Here is a 12500-nt window from a genome sequence, read left to right as displayed (position 1 = left end):
TGTCTAAAGGCTTTTCATTAGTTCATAAAGCGCTCCTTTGCTGCGGGGGCACTCTCTCTGACAAGTCAGGAGGGAGGTGCAGCTGGTTGTGTTAACTGTGTGCCGGTGTTAAGGAGAACCAGCACTGCTAGCGTTGATCCATGATAGGTTGGTGTTTTTATATGGTGTGTGTGTGTGTGTGTGTGTGTGTGTGTGTGTGTGTGTGTGTGTGTGTGTGTGGTTGTGTGTGTGAGTTAGGTGTCTGGTGTGTGTGAGTTTGGTGTCTTGTTTGTGTACGTGTGTATTTTAAGTCTGGTGCGTGCAGTATGTGTGTCCCGCTGCCTGTGTGTGTGTGTGTGTGTGTGTGTGTGTGTGTGTGTGTGTGTCTGGTGTCCATTGTGTGTGTGTGTGTGTACCTTGACTCCCTCAGCCTGAGCGTGCAGTATGTGTGTGTGTGTGTGTGTGTGTGTGTGTGTGTGTGTGTGTGTGTGTGTGTGTGTGTGTACCTTGACTCCCTCAGCCTGTGCGTGCAGTATGTGTGTGTGTGTGTGTGTGTGTGTGTGTGTGTGTGTGTGTGTGTGTGTGTGTGTGTGTGTGTGTGTACCTTGACTCCCTCAGCCTGTGCGTGCAGTATGTGTGTGTGTGTGTGTGTGTGTGTGTGTGCGTGCAGTATGTGTGTGTGTGTGTGTGTGTGTGTGTGTGTGTGTGTGTGTGTGTGTGTGTGTACCTTGACTCCCTCAGCCTGTGCGTGCAGTATGTGTGTGTGTGTGTGTGTGTGTGTGTGTGTGTGTGTGTGTGTGTGTGTGTGTGTGTGTACCTTGACTCCCTCAGCCTGTGCGTGCAGTATGTGTGTGTGTGTGTGTGTGTGTGTGTGTGTGTGTGTGTGTGTGTGTGTGTGTGTGTGTGTGTGTGTGTGTGTGTGTGTGTGTGTGTGTACCTTGACTCCCTCAGCCTGTGCGTGCAGTATGTGTGTGTGTGTGTGTGTGTGTGTGTGTGTGTGTGTGTGTGTGTGTGTGTGTGTGTGTGTGTGTGTACCTTGACTCCCTCAGCCTGTGCGTGCAGTATGTGTGTGTGTGTGTGTGTGTGTGTGTGTGTGTGTGTGTGTGTGTGTGTGTGTGTGTGTGTGTACCTTGACTCCCTCAGCCTGTGCGTGCAGTGTGTGTGTCCCGCTGCCGGCACTCTGGCCGCTCCCTGATGACCTCACACTGGTCACACTACCAGAGCTGCCCAGACTGCTGCGGTCCCCCCCTGCAACACACACACACACACACACACACACGCACACACACACACACACACACACACACGCACGCACACGCACACACACGCACATGCACGCACGCGCGCGCGCGCAGCGCACGCACGCACGCACGCACGCACGCACGCACGCACGCACACACACACACACACACACACACACACACACACACACACACACACACACACACACACACACACACACACACACACACACACACACACACACACACACACACACACCAAACACACACACACACACACACACATAAAACACATGCACTCCAAACACACACACACACACACACACACAGTGGTTAGTAGCAGGCCAGTAGAGCAGGTTCAGTGACGGGACTCTCCATTGTGATGCAGCACGATGTTTGATGCTGATGCTGACAGATGATCCTGATGGTTGATTGGCTGACAGACAGATGAAGCAAACGAGACAAATCTGCAAATCTGCACTCGCTTCCTCTTGCATACACACAAGGGTCCCGTGTTGTGGTCTTCCCCTCTCTGTCACTCTCTCTCGCTCTCTCTCTCTCTCTCTCTCTATCTTGCTCTCTCTTTCTCTCATTTCGTCGTTCCCCCTCTGTCACATTTCACCACAAATTCAATCAAATCACTCGGACACACCCCCCCCCCACACACACACACACACACACACATACACACACGCGCACACACACACACACACACACACACACACACACACACACACACACACACACACACACACACACACACACACACACACTCGCACACACACACACACACGCGCACACACACACACACACACACACACACACACATAGTGTGGACTCATGCAGATGGCTGAGGTCCTACATTTGGTGCCAGTTTCACTCTAAGGTCATGCAGGGTTGGCAGGGGGAGAGGGAGGGGGGGATGGAGGTGAGGGAAGAGGAGGTTGGTGGAATAAGTGGGGGAGGGCGGGTTCAAAGAGTATCTGATTCAACCAGTCACCGTTTGGCATTTCGCCATTGGCTCAGATAGATTGGTCATCTCCGAAGGGCTTTGAGTATTTCAAAAAAAAGAATCAAGCTTTTTTGGTATGAAAACACGTAATGAGCTCTCAAACACTCCCAAGTCCACCAACGCTGTCAGACACTGTTTGACCCGGCTCAGGCATCCACAGGGAATCATTCGGTGGAGTTTGTGTGGAAGTAGGGGGGGGAACAACAGGGTGGTGGTTGGGTGGTGGTTCGGGGGGGAGGTGGGGGTTGGTGGGGTCCGGTGGGGTTGGGAAGGTGGGAAGGCCCAGCGCAGTGCAGCTCGGTTACCTGCCACAGACTTGCGCAGTACCCAGATTTCCTCGCTGGAGCTGCCATGGGGCCCCCCGGACTGGGTGGGCGAGCCATGAGGGCTAGCTTCTGAGCCGCGACAACCTTCAACACAGAACATCATGTTAACCGCTAACCGACGCTAGAGACAGCTGGGGCAGCCTCAACTAGACGGGGGGGGGGGGGGGGTGGGGCTTCAGCTAGCTGGGGCTGCTACAGCTGTCTGGGCCGCTACAGCTACAGCTAGCTGGGTCTGCTGCGGAAATCCAGGACAGCTATGGACAACTAGGACAGCTTCAGCCAAAAGGCACCGCTACAGCTACAGGGGCAGCTTCAGCTCGTCAGGCCGCTATACCTAACTGGGGCAGCTACAGCTAGCCAGGCCGCTATGGCTAAACGGGGGAGATACTGCTAGCCAGGCCTCTATAACTAACTAGGGCAGCTATAGCTAACTAGGGCAGCTATAGCTAGTTGGGCTGCAGAAGGATCTGGACAAAACAGAAATTATTGGACTTTGCTTGATCTTGCAGTAATCTTGACTTCCTAGTGTTGAAACAATTATTTTTGATCTGTCAGGAGCCTATAGCCTACTGTTTTGTCTAACAGCAAGTGGATTTACTTTTTGCTATCACTTAGCTTACATTGAATGAACCTTGAATGAGAGTTTGAGTTCCCTTGATTGCTGATCATTTTTGGAATAAACCTAATATTAACGATTAGTTGCATCTAAATTCATATTAATTGTTTGTTCAGTTTTAGTTATCATAAACAGCTCATTTGTTTTTTGTTGTAAACTGATTTGCTTCGACCCCTCAACGTCTCTCTAGACGCCCCTCGTTAAAGTTAAGTGTTTCACCTTGGATAATAAGTTCTTAATAATAAGTTAATAATTAATAATAAGTTTTCTTCAGTTTCTTTGTGTCATTTTTTGTTGAATTATTATTCAGATTCATTTTTGAGAAATAAATAACAGTGTATGTAATCACAGTATTCATATTCAATATATTTATATATTTAAATGGGGAAGCCAAATGTTTGTCTTTTGTTGATTTGTGCTGATTTGTTACAGCAACCAATGCTGCATAACTATTTAATCCTCCTAAATAGACAGTTGACTTCATTTAACATTATTCTTGCTCCCTCTAGTGGTCAACATTTTCCCTCCACAAAACGTGCGATACATTTATTGTTTACATATCTTCTGATTTGTCTGATTATTTACTTGAAACTCTGTATTAAGCACTGGCATTGACCGACCAGTATGAAATATTGATATTGATATTTCATCAGAAAATCCTCTGTCCCCATAACTCAGGGTTAAGTAAGCAGGAGTGGTGCACACGTGTGGAGGAGGAGGAGGAGGAGGTGGAGGTGGTGGTGGGAGAGAGAGGGTGGAGGGGGGAGGAGGGTCGGGTTGGAGGCCTCAAGTTACTTGCAAAAGAAATAACTGTTCTAAAGCGCTCGTCTTCTTCTTGCACACGTGAACCCCCATACAAGCATTCACATTGAAAAGTAAAGCATATGCACAAATATGCTTTTACAGAAATATATGAGCACATTTATATACCCGTAGTACATAAATAAAAACGATAACATGAATATCTGTGTGTATATACACAACACACATATGCAAGAGGGCACACAGGCACATATATAATACATCCATAAGTGTGTGATTATATATGCACATTTGGAGAGTCTCTCGATGGTAAACCATTATACCCTGACAGAGGGTATATGAATGGTTTACATGGGAAATATACAGAGGCACACATACATCATCATCAAGTCTCTTTACACCGTGTCTCACAGCTTTTGTCATAGCAACTTTGTATTTTGCATCCTTTTGCAAATATCTTTTGTGTATTTAAAGGCATTCATACAATGCCTTTAAATACAAAAGCATAAATATTCAAGCGTGAGACAAATCTCATTTGTCTCGGATGGAAGAAATCCAGCTCAGATTTCTTAAGCTCTGTCCTGTACATAGCAATAATAGACATGTTTCATCCCTGTCAAAACACCTTACCTGTAGGTCAGTCAACATTGTACTGGAGCGATTCAGATCACATTGTGAAACATTTAGGGTGACATTTCCCTGAACAAAGGGAAGTGGTTTGGCCACCACTGTTAAATTACTAAATTACTGGTGAATATTGCGACATCTAGATGTGACACGTAAATTATACTTTGATTATTAAATTGTCATTTTTTTCACAGCATTTTTTAACCAGAGAAATGTCACCCGATCTTTCGTTGTATCACAAAATGGTTTCCTCATCAAGTTACGCAAAACTACAGCTATCTTCTTGGCTCAAGCCTTGTTTGTTCACTGATCGTGTAGGCTTGAAGGCCCTACTCCACGTGTTTCTCTCTCTAATACCAAGCCAGCACATCTTCCATGTGGGTGGTGTGGTGGTGCAACAGCAAAAGGATATTTATCCATGATCATTCTCCACACTCAGGCACTTTGTCCTCTTAGGCGTCTCAAAATAAGTTAGAGCATTCGGTCTGTAGCCGCATGCTTTACGATGCACACGCAATCATTCACACATGCCTTGCAAACACATAAATGCACGATGACAGACACACACACAAATACAAACACACACACACACACACACATACACATACACACACCCCATTACAAATGTGCAACCATAAATCCACACACAAACACAGACACACACACAAACTCTCTCTCTCTCTCTCTCTCTCTCTCTCTCTCTCTCTCTCTCTCTCTCTCTCTCTCTCTCTCTCTAGGGTGAGTGAGGAAAGGGAACAGGTGAGGTGAAAGGGTTGGACCAACACAGTGGAGTTGGGTGTAGCAGGACGTGACGGAGCACAGAGGGACGAGACCACAACACAAACAAACAATTGAGGTAAACACAGTCTGAGCCTGAAAGGAGAGTGGCTTGGGAGTGTGTGTGTGTGTGTGTGTGTGTGTGTGTGTGTGTGTGTGTGTGTGTGTGTGTGTGTGTGTGTGCATTTGGACAAAAAAAAAAGACTCCAGGGTAGTACTGGTCAGTGGAATAAAAAGAGGATTTTGATTAACTGTGGAAAAAAAAGAAACAAAAAGAAACCAGAGAGGAGAGGTGGGTAGGAAAGAAAGGGTGAAAAAAACACAAACAAACAGACAAACAAACCAACAAGAAAGCGATGGACTAATAAGAAAAGCCAGCAACAACTACGATGGAAGATACTGTCTCTGAAAGACCTTACCGTTATAGTTGGTAACTGCTGGGAGCAGTAAACATTTTTGCGGTAGCCAATGCTTATAGGTCTCTACTACCGTGAGTACTGTGGCTACACTGACATACTAGAGGCTTCTCTCTGTTTTTTTTTCATCTTAATATATATAGCTGTACACTTTTCCCACATCAATGGGTATCCCCCATGCACTCATTCACTTACTCAATCACGCAGACTGCCTATTTCAGGTTTTACTCTGGGAATATGAAGCGACTGCACTGCAGTCCTCCCCTCGCAGCCCCACTTTTCAATGCTGTTCAGAGTGAAATTCAGGTTGTAAAGAAGATGAATGACTAAATGTACTATTAGTGTTCTTGTTTTTCTATTTATTGTGCCCTGCCGGAGTCTTGGATTTCGGGTGAGGGGTTATCACCCAATTAACCATTAAATGCCGCTTGTAAAGACTAACATTCAAAATCTCCACTTTGATAAAAGTGCTTATGTTAATTACCCTGGCATAATAGCTTACCCATTACACCCGTTGTAATCCTCTAATTATAATCTTAGCACTTCAACTCCTCCTCTAACTGCTTTACTCTGTCATAAAGACACCAACTGAACAAAAAAAATAAAATAATACATAAAACATATACTGTATGATTAACACAGAAAATACATAAATAAGGCTCTATCGTGGAAAACTTTAATGGATGCCTTCTGATTAAAACTAGAAATTTAATCGACATTAGATTTGTCACAAAGCCGATTAGAGTGTGTTTACTTTCTTTTGTAGGTCTATGAAAAATATCCCATGAAAGCATCCCTTGAAGCTTAATAATAATAATAATAATAATAATAATAATAATAATGAAAAAGTGGGCGTGTACCTGGGGTGGTGGGTGTGTCTCCCAGTGGGGTTGTCGCGGGCGACCTGTGATAGCCAAAGGATGTGAAAAGTGGAAGCAGTGGCTGATGGGAATGTGGTGGTGGAGGAGGAGGTGGCGGAGGCAGGATATGGATCTGATGGAACGTGGCATCGTTGCCGTTGACTACCGGGTTGGCAGGGGCAACCGTCGCCGGGGGAACCAGTGGTATCTTTTGAAACTGTTGAGTGCAAATGACTGTGCTGGCCAGACCTAGATAAACACCAGCCACCAACAACAACAACACACACACACACACACACACACACACGCGCACACACACGCACACACACACACACACACACACACACACACACACACACACACACACACACACACACACACACACAGACACACACACACACACACACGCACACACACAGACACACACACAAACAAACACACACGCACCCCAATCGACGCCGACAACAGCCAGCCGGCCGAGGCACAATCAAACAACCAACAACAACAACAACGACAAAACAATAACACATAAGAGAAGGGAAAACAAAAAAAGAAAAAAATTACAAACTAATGCTAGAAGTTACAGGTAAAAAAAACAAATGGTATATCAAATTATAAAGATATGGTGAGAAGAAGGTATAGAGTGAGGTAGAGCTCAGTTATGGACCGTGTTAGGTAGAGGGCCAGAGTGAACGATGAAACAGGTTGGGAAATGGATAATGAAGAAGTGATCGGAGAGATAAAGTGGCGATTAGCTAAGCTAATGTATTCTATTCTACTGTACTTCAATCAACCCTACTCTACTCTACTCAGATTTTCTAGGAAAATTACAATGCAGGCTCTAAATGTATTTAAATGTACAGCCCATTAAATCTATGCCGTGCGATGGTTACACATGCTATCGGAACTAATCATTTGTATTATTAGTATTAGTATTAGTAGTAGTAGTAGTACAGTCCAGGGAGTCTGACTTCCCTGACAATTGCAATTCAAGTGTTGTTGTTTTTATCTTAGTGGCAAATATATTCAAGGTAAACAAACTGAGAACAAGCTAAGTTTCTGTCCACAAGAGAAAGGGAGCACATGAATGAAGGAGAAGCAAGGAAAAAGAAAAATATGGAAATTATGTTGGAATCACATCTTTGGCCGTTGGCAACAAATTGACAAGCAGACACAGACAGACTCATAGACACACTGATATGCACACACATAGATACATCCCTGCAATGTAAACAGATAAAGGTGTGGCTTTGTGGCCATGGAGTGTATGACGATGGTGAATGGATCTGTGAATGGAAGAATAAATTTCTAATTCCCTCACTAAATGGAACAGAAACCAACCATCTTTATTTATGTGCACAACATCATCCTTTCAAGTTCAGGATTATATGAATGTATCTGGATGGAACCCAAACGCTCTGATATGTGTTGATGCATGACATCACTCGTTCCGACATGACATCACTTCTTGGTCGGTGGTGGGTTGGTAATTAAAACCAGGCTGGCCCGCTCCCTGAGAGGGAGCTGAGATCAGATGTGAGAAGACGCTATGTGCTTGAAAATCCTCTTGCAGATGGAGCATGTGCCTTTGCTCAAAGGCACCAAGGGTTATACATTATCAAGAACCATCAGTATTATCATCAATGTGATGTCGTTTGGTATTTTCCTTATTGGAATATCACGAAAAAAGCATAAATGTTGGATTCTAGGGGCTCTAGTCACTAGTTGGTGTCCAGATCCACATTCCCTTTCCCCTTTTTAGTTTTATTTATTTTTTGCAGCGATATGATCAACATGAAATCCAAAACGAATACATATCGAGGTAGTGGATCAGAAGAGTATTGCTTATTGCTTCGGTCCCCGTGGACCAGCTGTAGTGCTGATAAGTAGTAGCTGTTAGTGCCAGAAGAGGGTTAGTTTTCTCTTTGTGCTCCCAGTTCCCAATTTTTTTCCAACGGTCAACAGAATAAACATAATGTCGTCGGAAACAGACGCCTTCTTCACAGTGACCCTCCTGTAGATCTTTCTCTCTTTGTTCAAAATATTCCAGATGGCACATGAACGTGCAGCAACATAATGATGCAACGAGGCACACCGTAGACGAGCCACCCACACAGGCACACACACACACACACACACACACACACACACACACGCACACGCACAAGAGTTAAGAGGTGCACACCTGCGCACACTGGCATTGGCGCCCTCTCACACACATATACACACACACACAGACTAACACACACACACACACACACACACACACACATACCTGTCCTCTTGCTGATGACCTCCACCATGGTGGACGGGAAGTAGCCCACGCGGTCGTTTCCTGTTCGGTTGTCATGGATACAGCCCTTCCAGCGGCCGTCCGCGTGCTGCTCCAGAACCTGCACGCCAAGCAGAGCAAAAAAAAAAACACACGGTGGGCTCCCTTGTTATACAACCTTTAAATAAAACAGCCTTAAACTCCAACCTCTGCTACTGCTTCACTAATAACTGCCAACAGACGTGTTGAGAAATCTTAGTCGATTTAACATAACCTAAACGTAGCCCGTGTCTCTTTATAGGCCTTCTTTTAGAGATAATTTTGATGTCTTGGTTACAAATGAGGTAAACGAGGTGAGGACTTAATGAGATCCATAGAGCATTGAGTAGATGACTCACATTTAATTAAATATTGTCCTGTGCTTGTTATTTTGGTTTTAAATTATTAAAAATACTAAAGCCTGAAGGACACAACATCTCTGACAGGCATTCCTTTTAATAATAGCCTGCTCAAACGCTCATTAATATTCATTAGCCGTGGGTGGACGCCGGTACATTTGTTGCATTAGTGTAGTTGAAGAATATAAATATTCTGCTGCCAGGAATAAAGATTATTCATACCATGACCTCTCGCAAAAGTAGCAGTGCTTGCTGTTCGCTCCCTAACTAGAATTTCCCGTCTTAAGAGACTACAAGACGATGTTTTGCAGGTTTGATTGAATTCCCTGAATATATGGTTAATAATTGGTTGTCTATCTATGGCATTTCTGCTATTCACTGATGGTTAAATTGACATTGCTGGGTAGGGCTTCGTAACCCTATTCGTGATGTATTAGCTACGCTAACAAACCGTATTTGCCAGCAAGTTATGTAGGCTAGCTTGTCAGTAAGAACGCATTGAGTTCAAGAGCATATTAAAATGTGTATTAGAAAATAAAAAATATATGTTTAAGCCACGGAAGGCAGTTTAGTGTAGAAGCATGTTTAGCTTGATTTGTTGAAATTGTCTGCACATCCTGACATCAATGGATAAAACTAATTTTCTGACCAAATAAAGAAAAAAATCTGATATCTGTGGCTGTTGCAGGCTTTTAATAATTGTTCAATCATTTAATTTGGCCCAAATTAAATGAATGGATGGTCGAGCTGTCTGTCTACCTACTTACCTGCCTACCTGCAGGCATTCTGGCCATCCACTCATTGAACATGGATGTCTTCCCAAACTAGTCATGTGTTTTTCAGCGGATTTTGAGGGAGGCCAGATGTGAGGGGGGATTCTTCTGGTTGAATTATTTCCAAATCTAGCTTACTCTGGCTTGTTTCTCCAAAATGCCTACCCTAGCTCTAATCAACAACTGGTTCTTTTTCCCATGAGCTATTGCTTCACATTGCAAACAGCCACATGATCACTCTGGTGGTCAGTGGAGATTTTGGGGTGGCTCAAAAAACGGCTTTTATTCATATTGAATTTGTTAACATGTGATTTTTTTTTGGACATATTTTATGCCCGTCTGATTTAAAGACTATTGGACAATTTAGCTGTGATTAGATTATAATTATCAGGGCGTAAACATTAATAATCTATTCATATGTAGAAACGAGCAACCGTTTTCTCCCTCGCCTTCATTGGATGGCAGTGACAAAGCAGCTTGCCTGACATGTACTGCACATGTGATAGAGCTCAGGGTGTTCACGTGCACGTCTCAAGGATGAATCGCTCGTGCTCTTCTTCCGGTTCTAGAGTATCGTTACCGTGATGACGTCGCCGGCTTTGATGTTGAGGCTGGTCAGGTCGTAGTTGTTGCAGTAGTCCTTCACCGCCCGGACCTGGAGAGCTGCTGACGCATCTAAGAGAGGGAGGGGGAGAGAGAGAGAGGGAGGGGGTGGAGAGAGAGAGAGAGAGGAGGAGAGAGAGAGAGAGAGAGGAGGAGAGGGGGAGAGAGAGAGGGAGGGGGCGGAGAGAGAGAGAGAGGAGGAGAGGGAGAGAGAGAGGAGGAGAGGGAGAGGGAGGGGGCGGAGAGAGAGAGAGAGAGGAGGAGAGGGAGGGGGAGAGAGAGAGGGAGGGGGCAGAGAGAGAGGGAGGGGGAGAGAGAGAGGGAGGGGGAGAGAGAGAGGAGGAGAGAGAGAGGGAGGAGAGTTGGAGAGGGGGAGAGAGAGAGGGAGGGGGTGGAGAGAGAGAGAGAGAGGAGGAGAGAGAGAGAGAGAGAGAGAGGAGGAGAGGGGGAGAGAGAGAGAGAGAGGGGGAGAGGGAGGGAGGAGAGTTGGAGAGGGGGAGAGAGCGGGGGAGGGAGGTGGTGAGAGAGAGAGAGAGAGAGAGAGAGAGGGGGAGAGAGAGAGAGAGGAGTGGGAGGCCATGGAAGAGACAGAGAGGCAGAAACAGAGAGACAGAGCGAGGGAGGGGGAGAGAGCAGAACGGTTCAGACGAATAAACAACTTCAGCAAGAGAGACTGGTAATAATGCTCCATCCATCTGTCCGTCCACCCATCACTCATCCGTCCGTCCAACTATCCACTATTCGTCCATCCACCCATTCATCAACCCATCATCGCGACTCCATCAAGCCATTACCACTACTCATGCACTCGTCACTCAATCCATCCGTCCGTCCGTCCATCCGTCACCCATCTGTCCGGTCGTCCATCCGTCCACCCACCCATCCGCCCATCCATGGGCACAGTGCTACCTCTGAGCAGCTGTTTGATCTCTCTGCTGGCCTGTGTGGCAGTGAACTGGTAGACAATGTCCAGGGCGGTCTGGCTGTATGTGTTCCTCACCGCTGCGTTGATGCCACTCTGTTGCGGTAACCCAAACAGATACACAGTCACTGTCCATGCAGATACTTTAAAGGGGGGGGGGGGGTCAATGTACCTGCTGGGATTTGGACACATGTTTATGTAGGTTGTGTGACACGGTAGGGCTAAGGATAGAGTTTGGTAGTAACGTACATTAGGGTTGAATCAAACCCGATATCTACAGTCTACTTGTAGGCTTCCTTGACCAAGATGCCCTAACTCCTCCCTGATCCTTAACGAGCTGCACATGGAGTAATCTGAGGGATAAAAGAGTCTTAAGAATACTGTTCATTTTATACAACTTCTGAATCTGTGAAGTAAAAAAGTCAGTTTTCATTTTCCAGAGAAGATCAAGATATTCTTAATAGTATATTATTTTTACACTATTAACTATTCAAGAGCTTGCTATCTTGGTCCATGGACCCCACGTCTGTGGCCAGCATTAGTGGTGTCAAGCTACCAGAGACTATAGATTTTAGGAAACTGATCTTGTCCCTTCTGTGGTTGCGGGTAAATGATGTGTTGCAGTTCCACTCACGTCCAGCAGGAGTCTCACTGCCTCCGTCTTTCCACAGAGTGCAGCTTCGTGCAGTGCAGTGCCCGCCTTTGTTTGTCTGTTGATGTCGATCCCGGCCTGGATCAGCAGCCTGGAGGGTTGGGTGTGATTGGAGGTAAGACAGAGGAGAGGAGGAGAGAGGGAAGCATAGGAGAGGGGAAAATATTTGAGGAAAGGAGGAGTGGAGAGGAGATAAGTGAAGAAAAGAGGAGAGGAGAGTGGAGAGGAAAGGAGAGGGGAGGAGTGGAGAAGACAAGACAGGAG

General features: G+C 45.6%; 1 protein-coding gene across 1 annotated transcript in view; it reads right to left on the bottom strand.

Moving 5' to 3' along the window:
• The window catches only part of caskin1 (CASK interacting protein 1), a gene marked incomplete at its 5' end in the record, with an annotated part of 37187 nt that overhangs the window by 13080 nt on the left and 11607 nt on the right, over positions 1–12500 (bottom strand). Inside the window, 7 exons of the mRNA XM_084488459.1 lie at positions 1109–1227; positions 2538–2642; positions 6617–6865; positions 8892–9009; positions 10640–10734; positions 11572–11680; positions 12219–12327. Of these exons, the coding sequence (XP_084344585.1) occupies positions 1109–1227; positions 2538–2642; positions 6617–6865; positions 8892–9009; positions 10640–10734; positions 11572–11680; positions 12219–12327 (904 nt within the window). The remainder of the gene's footprint in view (positions 1–1108; positions 1228–2537; positions 2643–6616; positions 6866–8891; positions 9010–10639; positions 10735–11571; positions 11681–12218; positions 12328–12500) is intronic.

This window comes from Micromesistius poutassou, assembly GCF_964030765.1.
Source record: "Micromesistius poutassou genome assembly, chromosome: 1".
Classification (NCBI taxonomy): domain Eukaryota; kingdom Metazoa; phylum Chordata; class Actinopteri; order Gadiformes; family Gadidae; genus Micromesistius; species Micromesistius poutassou.
Note: the sequence above shows the minus strand (reverse complement) of the source record. Positions and strands in the feature narration are given on the sequence as shown.